The sequence below is a fragment of the Nematolebias whitei genome, chromosome 1 (genome assembly GCF_014905685.2).
Source record: "Nematolebias whitei isolate Nwh7 chromosome 1, NemWhi1, whole genome shotgun sequence".
NCBI lineage: Eukaryota > Metazoa > Chordata > Actinopteri > Cyprinodontiformes > Rivulidae > Nematolebias > Nematolebias whitei.
Window position 1 is genome coordinate 40135652 of NC_056498.1, and position 21179 is coordinate 40156830.

At 43.5% G+C, this 21179-nt stretch overlaps 1 protein-coding gene across 1 annotated transcript in view; it reads left to right on the forward strand.

Annotated features, from left to right (window-relative positions):
- The first annotated feature begins 214 nt into the window (after positions 1 to 214).
- The window catches only part of LOC119413225 (dachshund homolog 2), a 112162-nt gene continuing 91197 nt past the window's right edge, over positions 215 to 21179 (forward strand). The window contains exon 1 of the mRNA XM_037680296.1: positions 215 to 1014. Coding sequence (XP_037536224.1) covers positions 407 to 1014 — 608 coding nt within the window. The 5' untranslated portion in view covers positions 215 to 406. The remainder of the gene's footprint in view (positions 1015 to 21179) is intronic.

The following is a 21179-nucleotide window of genomic DNA, read 5'->3' on the forward strand; positions in this document are numbered from 1 at the left end:
TTATATACTTATATAAATATATGTATATAAAGATGTACAGAAAAATAAAAACTTGTGGGAGAGAATCCGCTCGTGAGAAACTTTATGCAGCGATAAACACAAAGAGAGGCGGACCCAGCAGAGACGGAGCTTCGATCTGATTGGTCCGCCGGCCTGTCAGTTACCCGTCAGGGGCGGGGCCAAAGCGAAGGCTGACCGGGTGTCTGTTCTGGTGGGTTTTTACGCACAGACCGGACTGGACTGTCCACGCGCGAGTTTCCACAGTTGTTTCCGGACGGAAAGAGGGAAGAGTTGAGGAGGAACCACCAGGAGAACCACAGAGGAGGAGGAAGTGAGAGGAAAAGTGTGAAAGAAGAGGCGCAAAGTGTTTGGAAAGAGAGGGAGCCGCACTTCTCCCACCTCCTCCATGTCGCTCCCCGGCTCCCCTCCGCTCCTCTCCCCGGGCTCCGGAGCACCAACACCCGTCGGGCTCTACCGCTCTGCCCCGGAGGGTCTCCACACCTCCGCCGCCTCCACCGGCACCTCCAGCCCGGCCCACACCAACTCCCACCCGCACTCCCTGTCCCCGTCCCCGCGGCTCACCAGCGGCATGCTCAGCGCCTTCCTGCCCGGACCAGGGGGCGCGCTCTCCGGCGGCGGCGGGGGTCTGGGCTCCCTGAGCGGGCTCGGCTCCATGAGCTCCCCCGGCCTGGTGCAGAGCCCGTCCGGCGCGGGGCTGTGCAGCGAGTGCAAGCTGGTGGAGGTGCACGGCGTGAAGGTGGCGAGCTTCAGCGTGGACGGCCAGGAGCTGATCTGCCTGCCGCAGGTGTTCGACCTCTTCCTGAAACACCTGGTGGGGGGGCTGCACACCGTCTACACCAAGCTGAAGAGGCTGGACATCACGCCGGTGGTGTGCACCGTGGAGCAGGTGCGCGTCCTGCGGGGGCTCGGCGCCATCCAGCCCGGCGTGAACCGCTGCAAACTCATCTCCAGGAAGGACTTCGAGATCCTGTACCAGGACTGCACGAGCGCCAGGTCTGTGACCCCCCTATCTGTCCTCCACACAGCTGAAGCCGCAGCTCCACAACTTTCAGCTGCTGCGATAAAAACAGCAACTCCTCCAGGTTTCTGGCGCTCTGGAGATTTTATTCAACTTCTTGACAAACAAAGTTGCTTAAAGTCGCAGAACCGGAAGTTTTAAAAATGACACAAATATCCAAACAAAGTTTTCTGCCTGAGAATAAAACAAAAATCTAAACTATGCACTTTATTTACAAATGATCACAGCTGCTGCCTAAATAATATCAAGTGTTGCCTAATCATTATAGATGTATTAATAATACAAAATGAAATATTTAACTAGTTAGTTTTATTTAAATGCACCATGAACGCAGAGGACAGAACATTTTTATGATTATATTTGTGTTTAGACATTTAGACTGATTTTTCAATTTAATAGACTGTTTTTAACGTTATGGACAGCTGAAGCTCTTTAGGCAAAATGTTTGACTTGTTGTTGTTTACATTAGAAACAAGGTCAACATACTCATACTCCTGAGGTAACTGTACTCATCATACTGTGTATTACTACACGCTTGTTGTTTGTAAAGTACTTCCTGTTAGCTCCGTTTTAGCTCGCAGTAATATTCAGCTGCTGACGTACGAACTCTTGTAGCTTATCTCAAATGTTTGTATCAAAAGACGGGGGTTCCTCAGGTAGGTGTGTCAGGGCTGACAGGATTAACCACCAATTTACACGTTGAACTTGCAGGAACCAAAGGAGAGTAAAATGGTGATATTTGGGCCATTTTTAAAGCTTTTGGCTACGACTGCAGGCAGAAACGTCCTTTAAAATGTTCTCCAAGTCCTTTGAATGATTTCTCCCTCCTCAGATTAAATTAGATTATACTCTGAGGTTTAACTCGGAGCTGAATTGCTCGGGTTAAATTAAAAACATCCGATTTTTGTCGTTTTTATCAGTTAGTTTTTGAACTGACGGGAAACTCCTGCGTTGAATTCTCCGTTCCTTTTTCACCTCCGAGATCAAAACTTTTCTTTTATTAACTCTGCAGCTCGGTGTGTGTGTGTGTGTGTGTGTGTGAGTGTGTGTGTGTGTGTGAGTTGTTAAATGAACAAACGCACGTTTCATTTCTTTTTCTTTTCTTTTTTTTTTTGTTGCGTGGAACAAAACAGAGATGGTAAACAAATACAAAGCAAACAGTTTACCGTCTGTTTACACACAACCACTATGAGTGTGTGTGTGTGTGTGTGTCAGATAATGTGTCAGAGGTTGTTTGTGTTGCAGAAAAGTCACATTAACGTGTGTTGTTGTGTAAACACACCAGAGTTTATTTGTTCGGCGCTGCTCTGAGTCACTCTCGTGTGTTTGCGGATAATTTAAACGGTTCGTGTCACATTAAGGTCTCCTTTTATTCTGAAAGGACACACTTTCTGTCCAGTTTGTCGCTTTTTGTTTCAAAAATCTTCACGCTGACACAAACGGGAGAATATTCCTCAATATTTCTGCAAGAATAAATCCTCCCTAACGGACGCTTGTGTCGAAATATGAACCCTGCAGTAAAAAGAACACGTAAAGTCCTTTTATTCTGATCAAACGTTCTTCGTTCCCTCATAAATTATGTGTTTGTTGTTGGTGAAAAGCAAACCTCATTAGCTGAATGTGTTTTTGGCAGCAGGACGCACAGAAACAACGTTTGGACGGGGCAGAGGACAGAGATTGTGTGATGGGGGGGCTTTATTTTTAGCAGGAACTGTCCACCTCAGACCGTCTGTTCAGGTCTGACGTGGACCAAGACGACGGCTCGGACGTCAAAGTGAGAAGTAACTTTGGATCAGATTATTTAGAGTGTGTGAGACGGCGTGTTTTACTGGAGGAAACGTGACAGACATCTGAAAAACGAGATGATTTCATGTCGGATGTTTGTGTTTTCAAACGACACGAAATAAACTGAGAACTGTGTGTGTGTGTGTGTGTGTTTGTGTGTGGAGTGATGACGACATTCGGCCTAAATTTAACACGACTTATCTAAACAATGCAGCTACGCCTCAGAACCGTCAAGAGAAGGAGATCTGAGAACCACCTTGATGAACTTTTCCTGAGTTCTTCTGTGGACCGGATCACGCTCACCTTAAAGGGATGCTCCGGACATTTTGAGGCGTGGCTCTGTGCAGAACCGACGACCCGTTGATGCGATGCAGAACGACCTGACAGGTAGTCGGAGACAAAACCAAAGTCACTGCCGTCTTAAAACGACTCCAGTCTCGATGATCTCAGAGCAGTTTGAACAAAACGTGTCGTAGACGTTTTACAACATAATCGGCGTCACTAATTAATAATTACGTAAAATTCTGAGGTTATTTAAAAACAAGTAGCAGCTCCTTCAGATGGAAAGCGTGCAATGACAAATTACATTTTAAAGAACTGTAGGGTTGTTTTAAACCAGCGCTGCACGATACGAGTTAAACTTCAGACCTGCAGACTTGTTGCTTTTTGGCAAAATTTGCAGATTTCAATAAAAAATGTGTTATTTACGTGAATCATCTAGATCTGAAGTGTGTTTTTTTTCTAGTGGGGGCCATAGGTGTGGTAGATGGCATCATTTCCCATTGAATGGACTTACGTAGTGCTAGCTAGCGCTAAGTAAATCACATTAGCTAACTCACAACCTGTGCTCGCACTAGCTCGTAAGCGCTAAGCTAGCACACTTACGCAATGCTAGCTTAGCGCTACATAACTAGAGGCACTAGGCTTGTCACCTTTTTCATCCCATGTGAGTTTACAGGTTTGAAACTTGCAATATTATTGTTAAATATTGCTATTTTCATATCAGTTGTGATAAAAACACGTTTCCTGACTTGCTCTTCTGTCGTCACCATCATCTGAACAAATACACCATCCGCAGTGGAACGTGCGCGTGTGATATTTAAATACTACTGGTCTGATTTATTGCGATCCTTTGAGATATTGATACGGAGATGACAACCATTAGTCTGTGATATATTTCTCAGCCTTAACTGTGGAGGTAGAAGTTGAGTCGAGCCATCGTTACCTTGTCAGTACGGTGCGAGCGAACCCGGTTTTTAATCCTTTAAGTTTTATACATGTCCGTGCGTACGTCATTGTTTAATCCTCATCTGTTAATTGCACTTTACACAGCTGGTTCTGATATAAATAGAATTAAATTTATGTTGGATCTGACCCTGATTTGCAGGGGCAGTGCTACAGCTGGCTGCTGCTGCCTGTTTCTGCATGTAAATGACTGCGTGTTGCAGAGTCAGAAGTTCAAACTAGCTGCTCTTAATGAACTAATACTGTCGGGCGTAACGGTCCCACCTGCAACAGGTAAGATGCTGACAACTTTTCCACTGAACCCCACTTGAAATTGTCTGGACACTCCCTTTAACTCAGACCGACTCGGTGACCTTTGGTGGGACAGATTAAACTTGAGACACTTCAGACTCTTCGCTGATGAAAAGCCGAAACTTTTGTGTTTGTGGGAACTCGTCTCCGGGTCCTGGAGCTTCACGCCGCTCTCCGTCCTCGCTCCCAGCCCGGTTACTTCTGTGTCGCTGAAGATGACGGATGGCTGCGTTTCAGCGTTGGCTAATAATTAACGTGGGTTTGCGTTGCCGTGGAGCTGCTGGACTGTTGGGGGGGGGGTCATGGACGCAAACGGTCCCGGCGTTTATTAAACGACCGCCTGTTTCTGTCAGCTCTGTAACTTTTTATGACTTTTCTCTCAGACACAAACTCAGGTGAGGCTCAGGCTGATTCACCCTTTATTCCTCTTTCAGGCATTTTGACCCCCCCCCCCCCCCCCCACACACACACGCTCAGCGCTACATGTCAGGGATAATAATGGATCATATGAATGCACATGGAACAGCACGGCTGGGGAGCCATTGTTGTTGAGCGCACAGCGAACACACACTCCTCTCCCTCCAATCATATTGACATTCTTCTAATGCCTCCCCCCTTTTTCATGCCTCCCCCCCCCCCAGCATTATTCCTTGGGAAAAGAAAGAGGAAAAATTAAACGCTAACACACCCATCCAAAGCAGAAAGGCTCTCTGTGCCTGGGCAGACTTGGTTTTCTCTGTAAACTCTGTGTAATTGTCTTCTCGGACCCTCGACCTGCTTCACTTGCGTTTTGTGTCCTTTTAATTTAAAACGCTCTCAGATGAACTCACTGAGGCTCTTCGTTATCAAAACTATTGGAAGTGAGAAACGTGGAGCCAGCTCTGACCGGCAGGTCGTACAATAAGATTAGACACTTTCATCGTGTTGGTTTTTTCTCGGGTGGTCATTTTATTTCATAAACGCTTCGTTGGTTTTTATTTTTCAACACTTATGAACTCGCGTTGACTTGAATGTGAGCAGCTACATGAGGAACTTAAACTTCTTTTCTCAAAGTCTCCATGAAAGTATTTGAATCTGTCATTCTTAAATATTGAAAGTCTGTCGCAGAAGATTTTTATTTTTTAATTTATTTAAACATGTCAAGAAATAGGATTTGTTATTAAATTATTTTTAATGGTAAACTTTACATAAATGTGTTATTCATAAGGTTTAAATTCAAATAAACCACAGTGGTTGTTTGTGTTTGATGGTGGACTTTAACCTTTTATATAGATTAGATTAGATTAGATTAGAATAGATAGATAGATAGATACGGTAGGTAGGAATGAAGGAATGAAGAAGGAAATAACTTTATTAATCCCAGGGGGGACATTTGAGACATCCAGTTATTTTCTAGTTATTGCCATCTTCAATGTGTGCGGGGGAGTGGGCGGGGCTTAAATCTCAACATCTCTACTGAGCAAACTCTGGTTCCAAAAATACAATCTATCCTGTGAGAGCTGTCCTTCACAAATGAATTACAGTCGTCCCTCGCTGTCGTTCAGTTCTTCTGCTTCACCGTAGCGCAGATGTTTTTTTGTAATTATTACATAAATAAACAGACGTGTGCTCACTCCCACTTTCTGGTCCCCCGCTTAATACATTTCAGAGAAAGGTTAATGAGAGAGTGGGAATGGTTTATAAAACCTTAAATAAATATAAATGATAAAATAAATATATCGCTGCTTCTTTGCAGATTTTCATGTACCGCGGGGGTCTCTGAACGTAGGTGAGGGATCTCACCCAGCTGGGCTCAGAAACTGTAAACAATGGCGAGTTTTTAGCCAATCAGAGCGCTCGTATGCAGCGATGGGAGGACGACTGAGCGGCTCGATGGAAGAAAACGAGGATTTCCTGCGTCAGTAGCACAGCTAATGAGTTTCAATGAGGCCTGAAGCTAACGGTATTAGCATCGGTGGCTGACGTTTGTCAGTTTGGATGTTTTCTGCTGATGCTGCCGGGAGTGTGTGTTGAAAGTTGTGTTGCATTGATGGTTTGGTGACGGGACGCTTGGCTCTTTAAGCAGGTTGAACTCGTTCCTCCTTCTTTTCTTAACAACTCGTGAGTTGGTTCTGATGTGAGCGAGAGTGACGGAGAGATTCTGCCTCTTCGTCACCTCTTCGCTTGTACGAGCGTGAGAGAGCGAATCGATGGTGAGGGGCAGGAGGGAGGGGTGCTGATGCTGGAGTGTTATTCTGGGCTCTCCTTATCACGACAGGCTGTTAGAGCCCCCCCCCCCCACACACACACACACACAGATGATGGCGGTTGTGTTGTTGGTAACACGGGGTAGAAAAGGTTTGTTGAAGTGTTGCAGCTTAAAGAAGAAGAAACACACACTCACACTCACACACTCACACACAGCGTGAACTTGTTTCATCAGTTTGGTGTTTTTTGTTCTTTTGCACGGAGCATTAAGTTCCTCTAATGGAGCACACACACATTCAGATGTGGTCAGTTGTTGAGGTGTGTGTGTGTATGAAGCACAAACAGAGCTATCAGTTGTCACCCTGGGTCTGGTTACATCTGTGCGTGTTGGTCGTCTTCTGCTTGGCCGTGTGTGTGTGTGTGTGTGTGTGTGTGTCTGGTTTCAGCTCCGCTTTGTGCCGCTGGTTAATTGATAAAGGTTAAAGCGTCGGCCGACGGGCAGCTGAGGTCACCCCTCTGCAGCGTGACAGCGTTATCGGCCCGACGCTGACCGATCCGGCGCCACTTTAACTAAACTTTATCAACACTTTGACACGCGCGCACGTGCTACGCACACACGCACCACTGACACTAATGTGTGTTAATTAGTTTCATTCTAAAAGCGAAGTTCTTTTTCACTTCAGGGTTCAATGAAAAGACGTGTTTTATTCTGAGCTCGTCTGTTTTCGCGTCTCAGGAGTCGCGTTTACTTGTTTATGTACAACTTGTTGTTTGTATTTAAAACGAACAAACACCAGTTTTAGATGTAAACACAAGCGTTTGGTTGAGTTTGTTGTCCTTGTTGTTTGTGACGTCGTCTCAAATGTAAAGTTTGTCCACGTTTGTTACGTTTGAACGACCTTCAGCTTGTTTTTAATCTTGTTTTTTATTTATTCATCAGAATGCATCCCTCAGAGTTCAGTGCGGTCATTTATGTTTTTTATTCATTTTTATTTTATTTCACCTGCGTTTAACCAGGAACACGAACTCGTTCAGTATCAACAGGAATGTGACGCAGTCGCTCTTGTTGTTTAAATTCAACTTTAATCTGAAACCTTTTGAGGTTAATTTCTCTGTTAAACAATAAAGTATTTTCTTATTGTTGATATTTATTTTTAGCCATAAAGGTTGGAAAAAAGCTTCTAACGAGAGTCGAGCGTCCTCTCTGTGGTAAATTAATAGTTAAATTGTTAAATCAATTAATCACAAATTTAAATTATCGACCTCTTTTTCATTTATCAGCTTCGTCGTTTCTTCATGTCTCTTTCTACTGAAGACACTGGATGAGAAAAAGCTCAACTCCGGTGCTCTTCGCTGACCCCGCCCCTTTCTCTTATCTCGTTAAAATTAGTTTTAATCGTCCAAAATCACGTTTTTGGATCGTTAAAAAAGCAGCTAAGCTGAGAAGCTAAGCTACGAGCTAAGCTAACAGGCCGACCCTTGGTAAAAAAAACCTCCGTCTTGTCGAAGCTCCAAATTTCACGGTTGAAACCCGTGCCTTCGTTGTTTTTCTCTGAAAAAAGAAGCTGAGAACTTGTTTACTGATTTTTATATTAAAAGCTTTGTGTGAAAAATGCTAAAGAGCTCAAACCACACCGAGCGTCCGCCATTTTGAGAACTGAAGAGAGACAGCCCATGTCACGTCAAGGGGCCTCCCTCCCGTTTTTCTTAAAGGGACACGCTGCTCGCTCCCTCACTGTCCATCCTTCAGTTCAAACAGTCTTATACTGACATCCAGTGGTAAAAAAAGGTACTACACGCACAAATTAACCAAAATTTCTTCGTAAATTTCAAACAATATTATCGTTTATCGCAGTAATTTTTGACACAATTAATCGCCCAGCAAAATGTGTTATCGTGACAGGCCTAGTTATAAAGAGTCCAAGTCGGGGCAAAGGTTTTATTTATCAATCTTTTTACTTTTCACACGTGACCAAACCTGGACAATCGTCTTTCAGCTGCAGTCCCAGACTCCGTCCCAGTCAGCTCAGATCTCCGTGCCTCCAGTGAAGAGTTTTGTTTTTAAAGCAGTTACGAGTCGGGATCAGTTCCCGGGACATAAAACTTGTTGGGGACGGATGTGACCGCTCGTCTCTTGTTGGCACCCCCCCCCCCAACAACACGTCGCAGACTGTGTGTTTGTACCGATCAGGGGCTGAAAAAGGTGGTTTCATGCTTCAGTGCAGGGGCGAGAGACACCGGGAAGATTCTCTCTCTCTCTCTCTCTCTCTCTCTCTCTCTCTCTCCTTGTGTCTGTTTTCTGTATGAGAGCGGAGCGAAGGATCACAGAGGAGGAGGTGAAGATCAAAGAAAGAAATATGACCCTCTGTCACCATGGAACAGAACCCATCCTCTCCAGGAGAGTGTGTGTGAGGGCTGAATAAAACAGAGGGGAGAGGCAGGTCAGCCTGTGTGTGTGTGTGTGTGTGTGTGTGTGTGTGTGTGTGTGTGTGTGTGTGTGTGTGTGTGTGTGTGTGTTGGAAGTAGATAATGTTTCACAAAGGCCGTTTCAGAGTTTTCAGCAGCTCTTTTGTGCAGAAACACAAACATGTTAGCCTCCTTTTAGTGTTTTTTCTTCCCTTTTGTCAGCAGACGTCTAAATTATTTATTACAGCCAACATCTGGGCAGCTGTGGGGCAGTGTCAGCTGCTGGCGGCGTGGCGACCTCAGCAGGAGGTGTAATCTATAGGCGTGTTCAATCCAGCAGTCAGAGGTTTACATACACTCAGCGTCGACGTTAGACGCTCGCTTTGCAGATTCAACTACGACGCACATCTGGATGTTAACGCTCGGGTCCAAATCTGTACAAAGTTCAAAGTTCACGCTCAGTAATCCACGTAATAATCCAGCAATGTTCAATCAGTTTGTTGTGGCTCCTCAGATTGAAGAAGTCCTTCAGATGAAGGACGAAACGTCTCAGAAGAAACCGTCCAGCTGGCCTGACTGAACATTGTTAGATGTGTCCCCCCCCCCAGTCTTCAGAGTCCAGTTTGGGGCAGTGGTTCTCAAACTGGGACCCCCAGGGGTCTGCGAGCCGGTGCTTGTGGGTTTGACAAAAACCCCACAAGTATGAGATCACCTGGTTTAGACTATTTGTCTTGTTGGACCCGTGTCCAATATTAGTTTTTATTAGTGTACGTGCGCAGACTGCAGCTAGCCTAATGTGGGTCGGTCGCGGGACTTTAGCGTAAGTGCTTTGTTTACGTTGAGCGTGGACCCGCATTCCAGGACTACGGTACTCTCAAAACCACCGGAGTTCCTTCAGACTGCACCGTTTGATAAAGTTCAGCAGAACCTTTTTACGTTTCACGTCATGATCTGCAGCCTTTAAAGGTTTGTGTTTGAATTCTGCTTAAAAAAAAACAAAAAAAAAACTTTTTTTTTTCCACAAAATTTGCAGAAACGTAAAAAAAACTTTTTTTGTTGTGGCTGAAACAACAGAGAGAGATGGAGGAATGTAGGAGGTGAAAGATGAAGGAGGATAGGTTGTTGTCTTCAACAAGATTATTAGATTCCTGTGAACACACACACGCACACACACGCACGCACGCACACACACACACACACACGCACACTCTCTCTTAGGTGCACTTAGCAGATTGGTTTAGAAATTGCATTAGGGAGTGTCGCGACAGCTTTTCCTCTCGTTCACCTGGTAATCTCTCTCTTCCACCTCCTCCCTCCGCTTCACCTCAGCTCCTCCTCACCTCCTCCCTCCTCCGTACCTGAGCTCCTCCTCTCACCTCCTCTGCTTTTTTTAAAATGTAGACTTTAATCCAGTTTTACATCCTACAGATCTTTCTTCCTTTACTCCATTTTATTTGTTCCATCTCTTCGCCCATCCATTCGTTTATTTTTATTCAATCTTCTTGTCATTTACTCCTCCTCCCCCCACCTCCTCCCCTCCCTCCACCTGGTCTTCTTATCTCTATTTATTGTGACAGCTTGTCAGAGGTGTGTGTGCGTTAGAGAGGAGGGGAGCGAAAGGAAAAGAAAAGGAGCGACAGATTTACAGTTTACAGCGAGCGGCGTCCGCAAACTGCAATATCAAAGAGAGAGAGAGAGACGGCGAGGAGGAGGTCAAAGGCGAGGGAGGAGATGAAAGGAGAGCGGAGGGGAGGAGTTGGGTGAGGGTAAAGAGAGGGCAGCGAGGGGATGACAGGTGACGTGCGTGTTTGTGCGTGTGCTCCTACAGACAACATGTTATTAATAAAAACAGGAAGAAAACGTAATTATCATCCACTCTGAGTGTCAGTGTGTTATTACTGACATAATTATAGCAGGAATCAATTAAAAACATGACAACAGCATACATGCACATATATGTATACGTGTGTGTGTCGCCCACCACCGCCGCGCAGGAACGCTGTCATCAGTAAAACTTTGTAATTTGTAATTAGCGGCGGAGAAACGTCTCGATTTAAAAAGATCTGGGACACTTTTCTTACTGAACAAACTCCTCTTTTTTTGTGTCGCTGTGTAAATGTGTGTTTGTTTGTTGCGTGTTTTTTATTGTGTGTTCATCAGCGCTGCCCCGCCCGTCAAAAACCCTCCCCAGACAGCGTGTTATTAATGAAAACGTATAATAATCCATTTAAAAACATGTCATCATGATTAGGAAAATAACAGTGTTGGACTGACTGAGACGCTCGCGGAGGAAGAGGTCCTCGTCACGGCGTGTGTGTGTGTGTGTGTGTGTGTGTGTGTGAGAGCAAACACTTCAACTTTCCAAACTTCTCTTCTTTCTTCTTCTTTTGTGGGATGAGAAAGTGAAGTCGTAACAAACGCCGTCCACAGAACGATGATTGGAAACTGACAAGTCGGTCATTAAAATGTTTTCTTTCACCTGAGGGTTTATTAATGTTTTAGTGAACGGTTTGTAAAACGCACACGAGCAGACAATCACACTCTGGGATTACGGTTTATTCAGATTGGTTGCTGTCAGAAAATCCCACGTGTGACTTTTAGGAGTTTAAACGTTGTCAGGAAGAATAAAGGAAACGTCCGTCAGACTGGAAATGTTCCACCGACTCACCGTGACGTATTCAGATGATTTAAACTCTGATTTCAGAGTGGATCGTGAAACGACCGTCTGAAAATAGTTCTTTGGAGAACATTTGTCTAAAAACATCAGACCATTAAAAAAAAAACATGTTTCAAAGGATTCATCTTTTTTTTTTTAACATTTACATTTTAAATATAAAAATAGTCTGATCGGGGCTTTTTAAACTCTGGGAACTCCCTTAGGGTCAGGAACTAGACGAGAGCGCCCTGAAAAACAAAGTTATTTAAAGGAATAGTTCATAGTTTTCCTACTGAGACTCTGTGGAAGAGTTACGGACAAGTGATATCTTACCTGCTGTAGATAGATTTGAGAACAAATTAAATTCTGACCAAACTAAAGACCTGACTAGATGTTTTTTTAACATCCTGTTGTTTGCTGGTGAAATGCAGGACATAGTAAAGGATGCTTGTTGAAGATGAGTTGGACTGGAAGTGCTTTAAATAAGAAAACATTTTCTTCTTCTTCTTTCGGCTGCTCCCTTCTTCAGGGGTCATGAGATCTTGGCGATTGGTTTTACGTTGGATGTCCTTCCTAACTCAACCACAGCCACCGAGCTACCACAGCTCTCTGTGTGGAGCAGAGAGCTGCCATCTAGGGCACCGGGGGGAGCAGTGGTGGGGGTTAAGAGTCTTGCTCAAGGGTCCAGAGTGGGGCGAATGAAGGTGGAGGCAGGTGTGGGTGCTTCACCTTTCCCTCTTACATTTTGATGTTGTCGGTCCGGAGAGTTGAACCGGCGACCTCCGTTCACTGGCTCGCCTTTAACCTCTGCTCCACCACTTCCCCAGAAAACAAACTACATGCTCTTTTTTTTAATGACACCAACCCTTTTTTTTTTGTTGTTGCCAGTTTCCAAACGATACGTTCATAACTCCAAGACTGAGAATTCATTTAAAATATTTTCTATACGCCCGTCGAAGGACATGCATCATCACAAGACGGAGTGTCATGCACACTTTTCATCACCCCAGCTCTAAGGTCAAGGTCAAAAATCAAGGTCAAGGTCTTTGCGTGTCCAGGCCGTTGCTATAGATTGCTGGAGTTTGTCGACAGGCGTAGAACATGCCGTAAGTGCTACTTATTTTTAAACATCTTCAAACAGTTTTCTAATTCTAAGTTTATTTAACTCACACTGGTTTCATGAAGATATGGCCTTTCAGAGAATATTTAAAATGGATGACCACGTTACATTAACTACTCGTAAAAAGTCTTGGTGGAAGATGAATGTAGTCAAGCACAAATGTATATAATATGGGGTGTTCCAATACTATTTTTATTTCCAGAACGAGTATAAGTACAACTATTTCAGCAGAAACTCTTCCAGATGACACGATTTAACCATTTTTGTTGTTATCTACTGTACCTGGATGATTGAGCTTACACACCTATTTCAGTTTGGGCACTTGTTGAGTTAGTACCTAAACATTACACAACGAGAGGGATGTGCGATATGGCGTAAAATTCATATCACAATATGTATCGTGAAGGGGGGCGATAACGATATATATCACGATATGTTTTTTGTATAAAACTTGCAATAGGAATGAAAAAAAGCAAAGGGTGTCCTTTTGCCATCTTTTATTTTGAAAACTGCTATACCACAAAATAATCTCAATTAAGAAAATTCCACTACTTGGTCCAGAGAGTTTTAAATAATAAACAAATCAAGTATTAGGCTTCTTTCTTGTAATGCAAAATATATCAAATGTAGTTTTAGCCATATGTTTTAAACAGAATAATATGTTGTTAACTCTTAACAGTTTCCAGTCTTGTCACTTCAGATATGAACAGCAACAGAGCACCAAGTGCATTCACCCTCCAACCCTCTAGGGGGCGTCTCCTTCCACTTTAAGGAGTGCTGACACAAAATGGCGACCAGTTTCCTCTGTGGCTTTGACCAGAGGGTCTCGCAGTAAAACCACACAGCACAGCGTTCTTCTCACAGATCAGAGAGCAGGTTTCTCTAAAGCTGACCAACGCTGACTTTAACTTTCAACAAAAAAAAACACCACCTTTCGACGGAACACAGCGTTTTGCGCTTGCGTCCGAATACGGCAACACTACGGCAAGCCGGCCGTAGTTAGCTTGTAGCTTCGCTACTTAGCTCTTGAAGAAAATAACATCACTTACGCACAGTTTTCAACTCAAAAAAGTAACGAATAAATCTGACAACTCTGATTTTACATCAGACACAGCGTTACTGCAGTTAGCCGGTAGAAGACGGATCTCTATCGCAGGCTAAATGTTTATTGTTTGTTTCTACCGTTTACTGTATATATCGTGCATTCCTACACAACGACTTTAAAAACACGTGTCTTTTATCCAGAACACATCAATCTGCTAATGTTGGACCCAGTAGTGTATCAGTACATCCCTACATATAACCATAGTTTATACGTTTTGAGCACGAAGCTTGCAGCTTTAGTCATCCGTCTCCTCCAAGCGTTGGTGGGTATTATAGTTCCCATTAACGATTTTAGAAATGGTGCCATTTTAGAACACCCAGAGCTGTATTTTAAAATGTCATCTTGACTTCATAAACTGTACTCGCACCTGCACATTAGCATAAAACAACTCGTGCTTTCCTTACTGCTTCTTAACCACGAGCTTTGTTGTTCTGTCAGTCGTCAGCGGCGGGCAGAGAGCTCCTCGTGCGCATCCGTGAAAACGCTGCTTTGCGGCGATGAGCTTGTCATTCAGTCGCAGCGCGGCACATCTGCGCGCGCGACTGTATTTGCATCTTAACTTGTCTATACGTGCGATTGCCCGCTGAACGTTTTTGTTCGTCTGTTTGTGTGCGCGCCGGCAGACGTGCTGTCGTTTTGATAGCTTGTCATTGAAGCGATACGGCCCACTGTAATTTTCTACTCAAAGGAAACAAAGCAACAATACATGCTTCACTGTCAAAAAAGACCCTCCATGTTGTGTGTGTTTGTGTGGTGGGTGTCCCTGCTTGTGTCAATACAACTGGCCTCAGTTGATGCAACATCCCCATGTCTTTTTGTTTCTTTGATTTTTTCCCCATTTCTTTGTTTTTTCATGTCTTTTGCTCCCCGCTTCCTTGAATGTTTGACATATTGGTGTCACCAATAAATCACCGGACTTCACCTACATAAAAGGACATGCAGGCCAGAAAAACTCCCAAACCGTTAAAGTTCCTGAAAGAAATATTTTGAGCTTCCTAAAAAAAAAAGGTATAAGATTGAAATGGATTAGTCTCGAACACGTTCAAGTTTTTGTTATGACTAACATAACATTCTATAAAATCTACCTTTTTATTAGCGCCATACCTTAAATCAAAGAGTGAAGACAAACATATGAATAGCCTGTAGTAATATAATAAAGTGGAATTAAACTGCAGGTAAAGCCTGTAAAATCACATAGTGCAGCCCGACATAAAAGCAGAGTGAAAGCCATAAAACCACATACTGTAACATGAAAGCAGTGAAACACGGAGCAGTCACTCATAAAGACCCGAACTGTTCATTCATTAACCACTTTTAATTATGTTTTATGCAGCTAATGTCTGGGTTTGTTGTGTTAAATATAAGTGGTCTGGTTTGACCACTTTTTCCTGCTAATGAGCTGGATGTTTCTGGCTTTATGTTTTCAAACAAGGGGGTTGTTTATTAAAGTTTATACAGTGAAATTCCAACCTTACACCACATCGTCATCTGCAAAGATTAGGACAGGATGCTTGTCTAAACAGCGTTTTTTTTTTCATATACCAGAACACTGCGTGGCATTATTAAGATGTTTAAAACACTATCATTTGAAAATGTGTACAAACCTAATGTATTTATCCTATGAAGTGTTAATGATTTTATAGTATTAATAGTTAATTATTAGTTTTAAAAGGCCAGCTAGCAGTTCCAACTAGCCAGCTGATGCTGTTGGTTTGTAGTTTCAACTAGCTAGTAATAACCTAATATGCAAAATATTTTATTTATTGAAATATTTATAGTTAACAAGAAGTGGCACAGAGGTTAGAGAAAGTGAGCCTGTGATTTGAAGGTCGCCGGTTCAACTACCCGGACCAAAAACATCAAAATGTGGATGGGAAAAGTGAAACACCCACACCTGCCTCTACCTGCATTTGTCCCACTCTGAGCCCTTGAGCAAGGCCCTTAACCCCCACCATCTGCTCCCCTGAGCGCTCAAGATGGCAGCTCTCTGCTCCACACAGAGGCTGTGGTAGCCCGGTAGTCTGTGGTTGCGTCAGGAAGGGCATCCGGCGTAAACTCAATTGTTTTTCTGCGACTTAAGGCTCCCACAGACTCAGTCGTACGTCAGTCCGCGGCGGTCCGCACGTACCGGATTAGACTCGAAGCAGACGCCCGCAAGGCATGTCCATGCAAATATAATTTTTTACGACCGTGAACACGTACTCTGTGTCGCACAATAAACTGCCCGGCGACCGACTGTTTTGTATGCGACACCGATGTATTAAATTTCCCTTCTTCATCCCTGATCTGGTTTAATGGTCTTTTCTTTTGTTTGTTTTTTTGCCAAAAGGCAAGCGATCTCTTCCTCCTCCTCCGTTGATGCCATTACTGAATTAGTGAGAAATGAAGGAATTTGTCACGAGTGAATTATAATCAGGTCCAGCGTGGCTGCGGGAGGGTCTGGAGATTTCCTGGTGGGCCGGTCTCATGTGTGGGCTGCAGGGCCTGCGCTCCCTGTTTTTAAAAAATATATATTTTAGAACTTTTTATTAACAACATATAAACACAGAATGCCACTGGGCTCCCAGCTTTCGTTTTAAAAATTTTTTATTTTGCGACCCGTCAATCATTCCAGTAGGCGTGTCAGCAAATGACCAATCGGCGACCTCAATTTGTCCCGAAGGTAAATGCCCCTTGCCTGCGGAGCTGGGCTGCAGCCCGTCAGGGTGTACGCTCGAGTATGAAGTCTCAACCCTCTGCGGACAGTGCACGTAGTGTCTGCCCAGCTCACGGGACGCCCGAGTCAGTGGGAGCCTTTAGTTCGCTGTGGTGACCCCTGAAGAAGGGAACAGCTGAAAGAAGATTTATAGTAAACGAGCGGAAGAAACTGCTTTTTCTAGCTAGATGGTCAAAACCTTTAGCTAGTTGTTTCAGCTAACTAATAAAAACAACACATGAAGCTAGTTAACACATTTTTATTAATAAACATTCATTGGTAAGAAAAAGAAACAGTTGACTATATCAGTTACGTAGCACTTTCACGAACCTGTTTGAAACGGTGAGCTAATTTCCTGACGCATGCTCAATAATCCTGGTAAAAAAAAGCTAAAAAGTTCAGTCAGGTCCTCTGGATGGATTCGAAAAACACAAAGCTAATGTGAGCTGATGGTTCCAACTAGCTCAAAGTTTTAGCTAGCTGTTAAAAAAACAACACATTTGTTTAAAATAATGTTTTGATTTTATTTACTATTCACAGGTATCGAGCAACTAATAGGTAATTGAACTAGCCAGCTAATCAAAATATAAACCTAGTGGTGTTACTGTTTTTATTTTATTCTATGAAACATTTGTTGGTAACAATCAGGAAGTACAGCTAACTAGATTAGTTACCTAGCACTTCCAACTACCTTTCTGAGATTGTTCGCTAATCGTTCCAACTAGCCAGGAGTTTTAGCTAGCCGCTAAAAAACATATGTGTGCATGTATTTTTATGATTTTTTAAATATATTTTTCTTGACTATTTATAGTTAACGAACAGGGAAAGGAAAAAAATAGAAAATTCAAAATAATTAGCCTAGCTTGACCATCTGTTAGCTAGCTAGTAGCTTTAACTAGCTGTTTAAAAAACAAACCAAATTGTGTTAAAAATCAAACTTATGTTCTGAAATATTTTTAGTTAACAATCAAAGAGAAATGCTGAGTAGTTCAACTAACCAGCGTTGTCCAACCAACTAGTGGAAACCATTAGCTAGTCGCTATAACACACTATTGGTTTCAGTAAAACAGGTAAACATGGTAATAAAGTTTTTTAAATTAAATATTTAATAACAAGAAGAGGGGATAAACTGGCAGGACTATTATTTACTAGTTCTAACTAGTTAGTATATTTAATTTTTAGCTAGGGGAATAAATGATCATTAAACAAAAGCTCACCGTAATCTAAATGATTTGTTGATCCAAAATACAGATTTAATCCAGAAAAGACAGATTTCTCCCAGAAGGTTCTTAACTAGATCACCTAGTGATTAGCTTCAGAGCTCACTATTATTTAGTGCTTCATCACTTTTAGTACATTTCATTTGTAAAGAAAGATTAGTCTGTAAAGTGGACTGTATAAATCAAAATGACCAGTATTATAAAACTTTTAGAATAGCTGTATAATAAAATCCTTATTAAATTCTCTGAAGTGTATATTTTTATTGATTTTTGAGAAAAGCAGCCGAAACGTATCGTTTTCTTACCAAAATTAATCAAAACCGACAAAATCTTAATCCCGAGTATAAAATCTTGACACACCAGCCTCCACTCAGATTACATTTAAACCAGGAATTTAGTCCCAAATACCAGCTGACACAAATCACTGACTCATGAACTGAAAATAATCAAAACCTATTTAGTATAAAATATAACCCCCTTAAATCTTAATCTAACGTACGAAATCCTAAAGTGGTTGTACGCAGCAGTCAGCCACCAGCAGATACCAGTAAAGCTCGTGCGCTCTGGGCTAATCTAAGCTTGCATTAATCATTGATTCGGTGTCTGCCTGTAATTGATATGTAAATAGCATGTTTAACCTCCATTTACATGTGCGTTTGTGCACTGGGGTCTCACAAAAATGAGTGTGTTTGTGAGAAAGACGGAGCAAGTGTGGGAGTGCAAGAGGCATGTTGAAGGAGGGGGGGAGGTCGCGTTTAAGTTACAAAAGAAGTTAATTAAAAATGAAAAAAGAGAACGAAAGGAGGAGGAGGAGGAGGTAGGGCAGAGAAGACAGGAGTGGACGGAAGTGGGGGGTGGATGGAGGGAGTGGGGAAGAGTGGGAGGAGGAAAAAAAGAAGAGCAGGGGAAGGAATCGAGGGAGGGAAGCAGTTTTTTATTGAAAACGGGTGGACAAACAGTGCGTAATTGGCTGGGGCTGCAGGGGGGGTAAAGGAGAGGTTCAAAGAGAAAAACGATGGAGCAAATTAACAGATAGTGGAGGAGATGAAGAGGAGGAAAGGAAAGAGATGACTTGGGGGAAAAGTCTGAAGAAAACAGAAAGTGTTGACTCAGACGGAGAGCCGATTGGTGGATAGGAGGGTTCCACCACATGGCTGTAGTAAGAACACACCTGAGTCTGTGGTTGCTGGACGTCTCGTAGCCCAGGGGCATCCACCGCCACGACAAGCTGCTGATCTGAAAGGTTTCCCACCAGATCCTACGATCGGCCGTCTGTTCAAGCTCCACAGACGCAGAGGCCTGCCTCCATTCAGTCGCTGTCAGCGGGAGATCGCCCTCAAACATCAGACTCGAGTCGTCTCAGTAAACTGAGCACCAACACGAGTTTACCTTGGGTCTTGGTTAATTGAAGGACTGAAGCCTTCGTGGGGTTTAATTGTCTCCTGGTGATCCGGTACGTTTCAGTGTTGTAGGTAGGGTTCACGTTTATGATTTGTAACAGTCAAGTAAACGTTTTTGCTCTTTTAAGAACCCTTTTCAGAAACATATAAAGGTTATTACACCGGACCGCTACAGAAAAGGCTGATGACGGCTCAGTGCCAAGGTGGACTCTGACGTCACGTGCACTGCAGAATGGTAGCACTGACGGGAGCTCTGCTTCATCTCCATCTTGTTTTGTTCCTGTTGCTTTAAAAAAAAAATGCACCTACACCAACACTACAGGTATGATCACGACACACTAGTGGAGTTTTCTGTGTCGCTGCCTTGCCATCCTGACATCGTGGTTCAGTTCCCGGCACCCTTCCCATCTCGACTCAGGCTCCGGCCTGTCCTGGCAACCGTCTCCATGATGCGTCAGATGTTTCTTTTTCACTTTTGTCACCTTGATTTTGTATTTTTGTTGCATGCTTTAGTATTTGTTCTTACTGCTTTTTTTAATTTTTATTTTTTGGGCGAATGGAGACAGTTCTGAGCATTTCATCGCATTGTTGACGTTGTGTTTGCATATGACAAATAAACCAAACTTGAACCTGAACCCGTGTTGGGGGAGTTTTGATTGTTTTGATTATTGATCTTTGGCCCTTTTATAACTAACGGATCAGCAGCAACATGAAACGGATCAGCAGCAACATGAAACAGATCAGCAGCAACATGATGTGATTCTTCACATTGATTATTCTGGTTAAAAGATTCATGAGTCTAGCAGCCTCAGGGTAGAAGCTGTTCTTCAGTCTAGTGGTTCTACACTTAATGCTTCTCAACCTCCTTCCTGAGGGGAGTGGGGCAAAAAGTGTGTGTGCTGGGTGAGTGTGGTCCTTCATGATGCAGGTGGCCCTCTTCCTGCATCTGGAGGTGTAGATGTCTGTGATGGTGGGGAGACTGACTCCAACATCTTCTGTGCAGCCTTCACCACTCTCTGCAAAGCTTTTCTTTCTGCAGCTGTGCAGCCTCCATGCCACACGTAGATGCTGGAGCACAGGATGCTCTCCACTGCACACCTGTAGAAGGAGGTGAGGACTGAGCTTCCCAGACCAGCTCGCCTCAGCCGTCTGAGGAAGTAGAGTCTCTGATGATCTTTCTTGATCAGGCTGGTGGTGTTGTTGCTCCAGCTGAGGTTGTTGTTCATGTGTACACCCAAGTACTTGTAGCTGGAGACCACTTCCACCGCAGATCCTCCTAATAGATCATGTGCAGATCACATAATGAGTGATAATGTAAATTCATTGCATGGTACTATACGATACGATGCTACAGTTCAGTACAGTGTTTATGTTTGGGTTATGGTTGTAGATGGCAGCAGAGGTCTGGATTGTGTACAGTTGCTTCAAGTCTTAAAAAATGTCTCGCGTTGTTGTCCAGGACCAAAGCTTCGCACTAAAAACCAAACACGTTACCTTGTTTGTTGTTAGCCAGCTCTGAACCAGCCGGCACTCGAGGGCTCAAACGATGAAAGACAGACAGAAAACACTAATACTTTGAGCCACATTGTTTAAGTGTAATCCCTGCACTTCAGGTGAACCAGAAGCTCAGTTTATTAGCATTTGGTGTGTGTATATCTGTGAAGCGAGCGTGTGTGCTGACTAAGGCTTATCAGATTCTCAAGGGGGGAAAAAGCCAGAAGAAAGAGAGGGGTAGAAAAAAACAGAGGATAGAGGTATTCTCTCCCTCCCTGTCTGATTGAATGGAAGCTGAAAGGTCGCGACCTCTTTCTAAACACTCCACGGTTCTCAGCATTAATCAAATAACACTCACACACACATTGGAACGCACACACACACACACACTCTCGCACACTCTTGCGCTGACCTTCACACACTTGCCTGCGTGCACCTCGAGCGCGTTTAAAAACGAGTCAGGCTTACGCAGGCACATGCAAATGGTGGGCTGGGTTGCTTATACACACACCGCCAGGTGAATTTAGATAGGATTA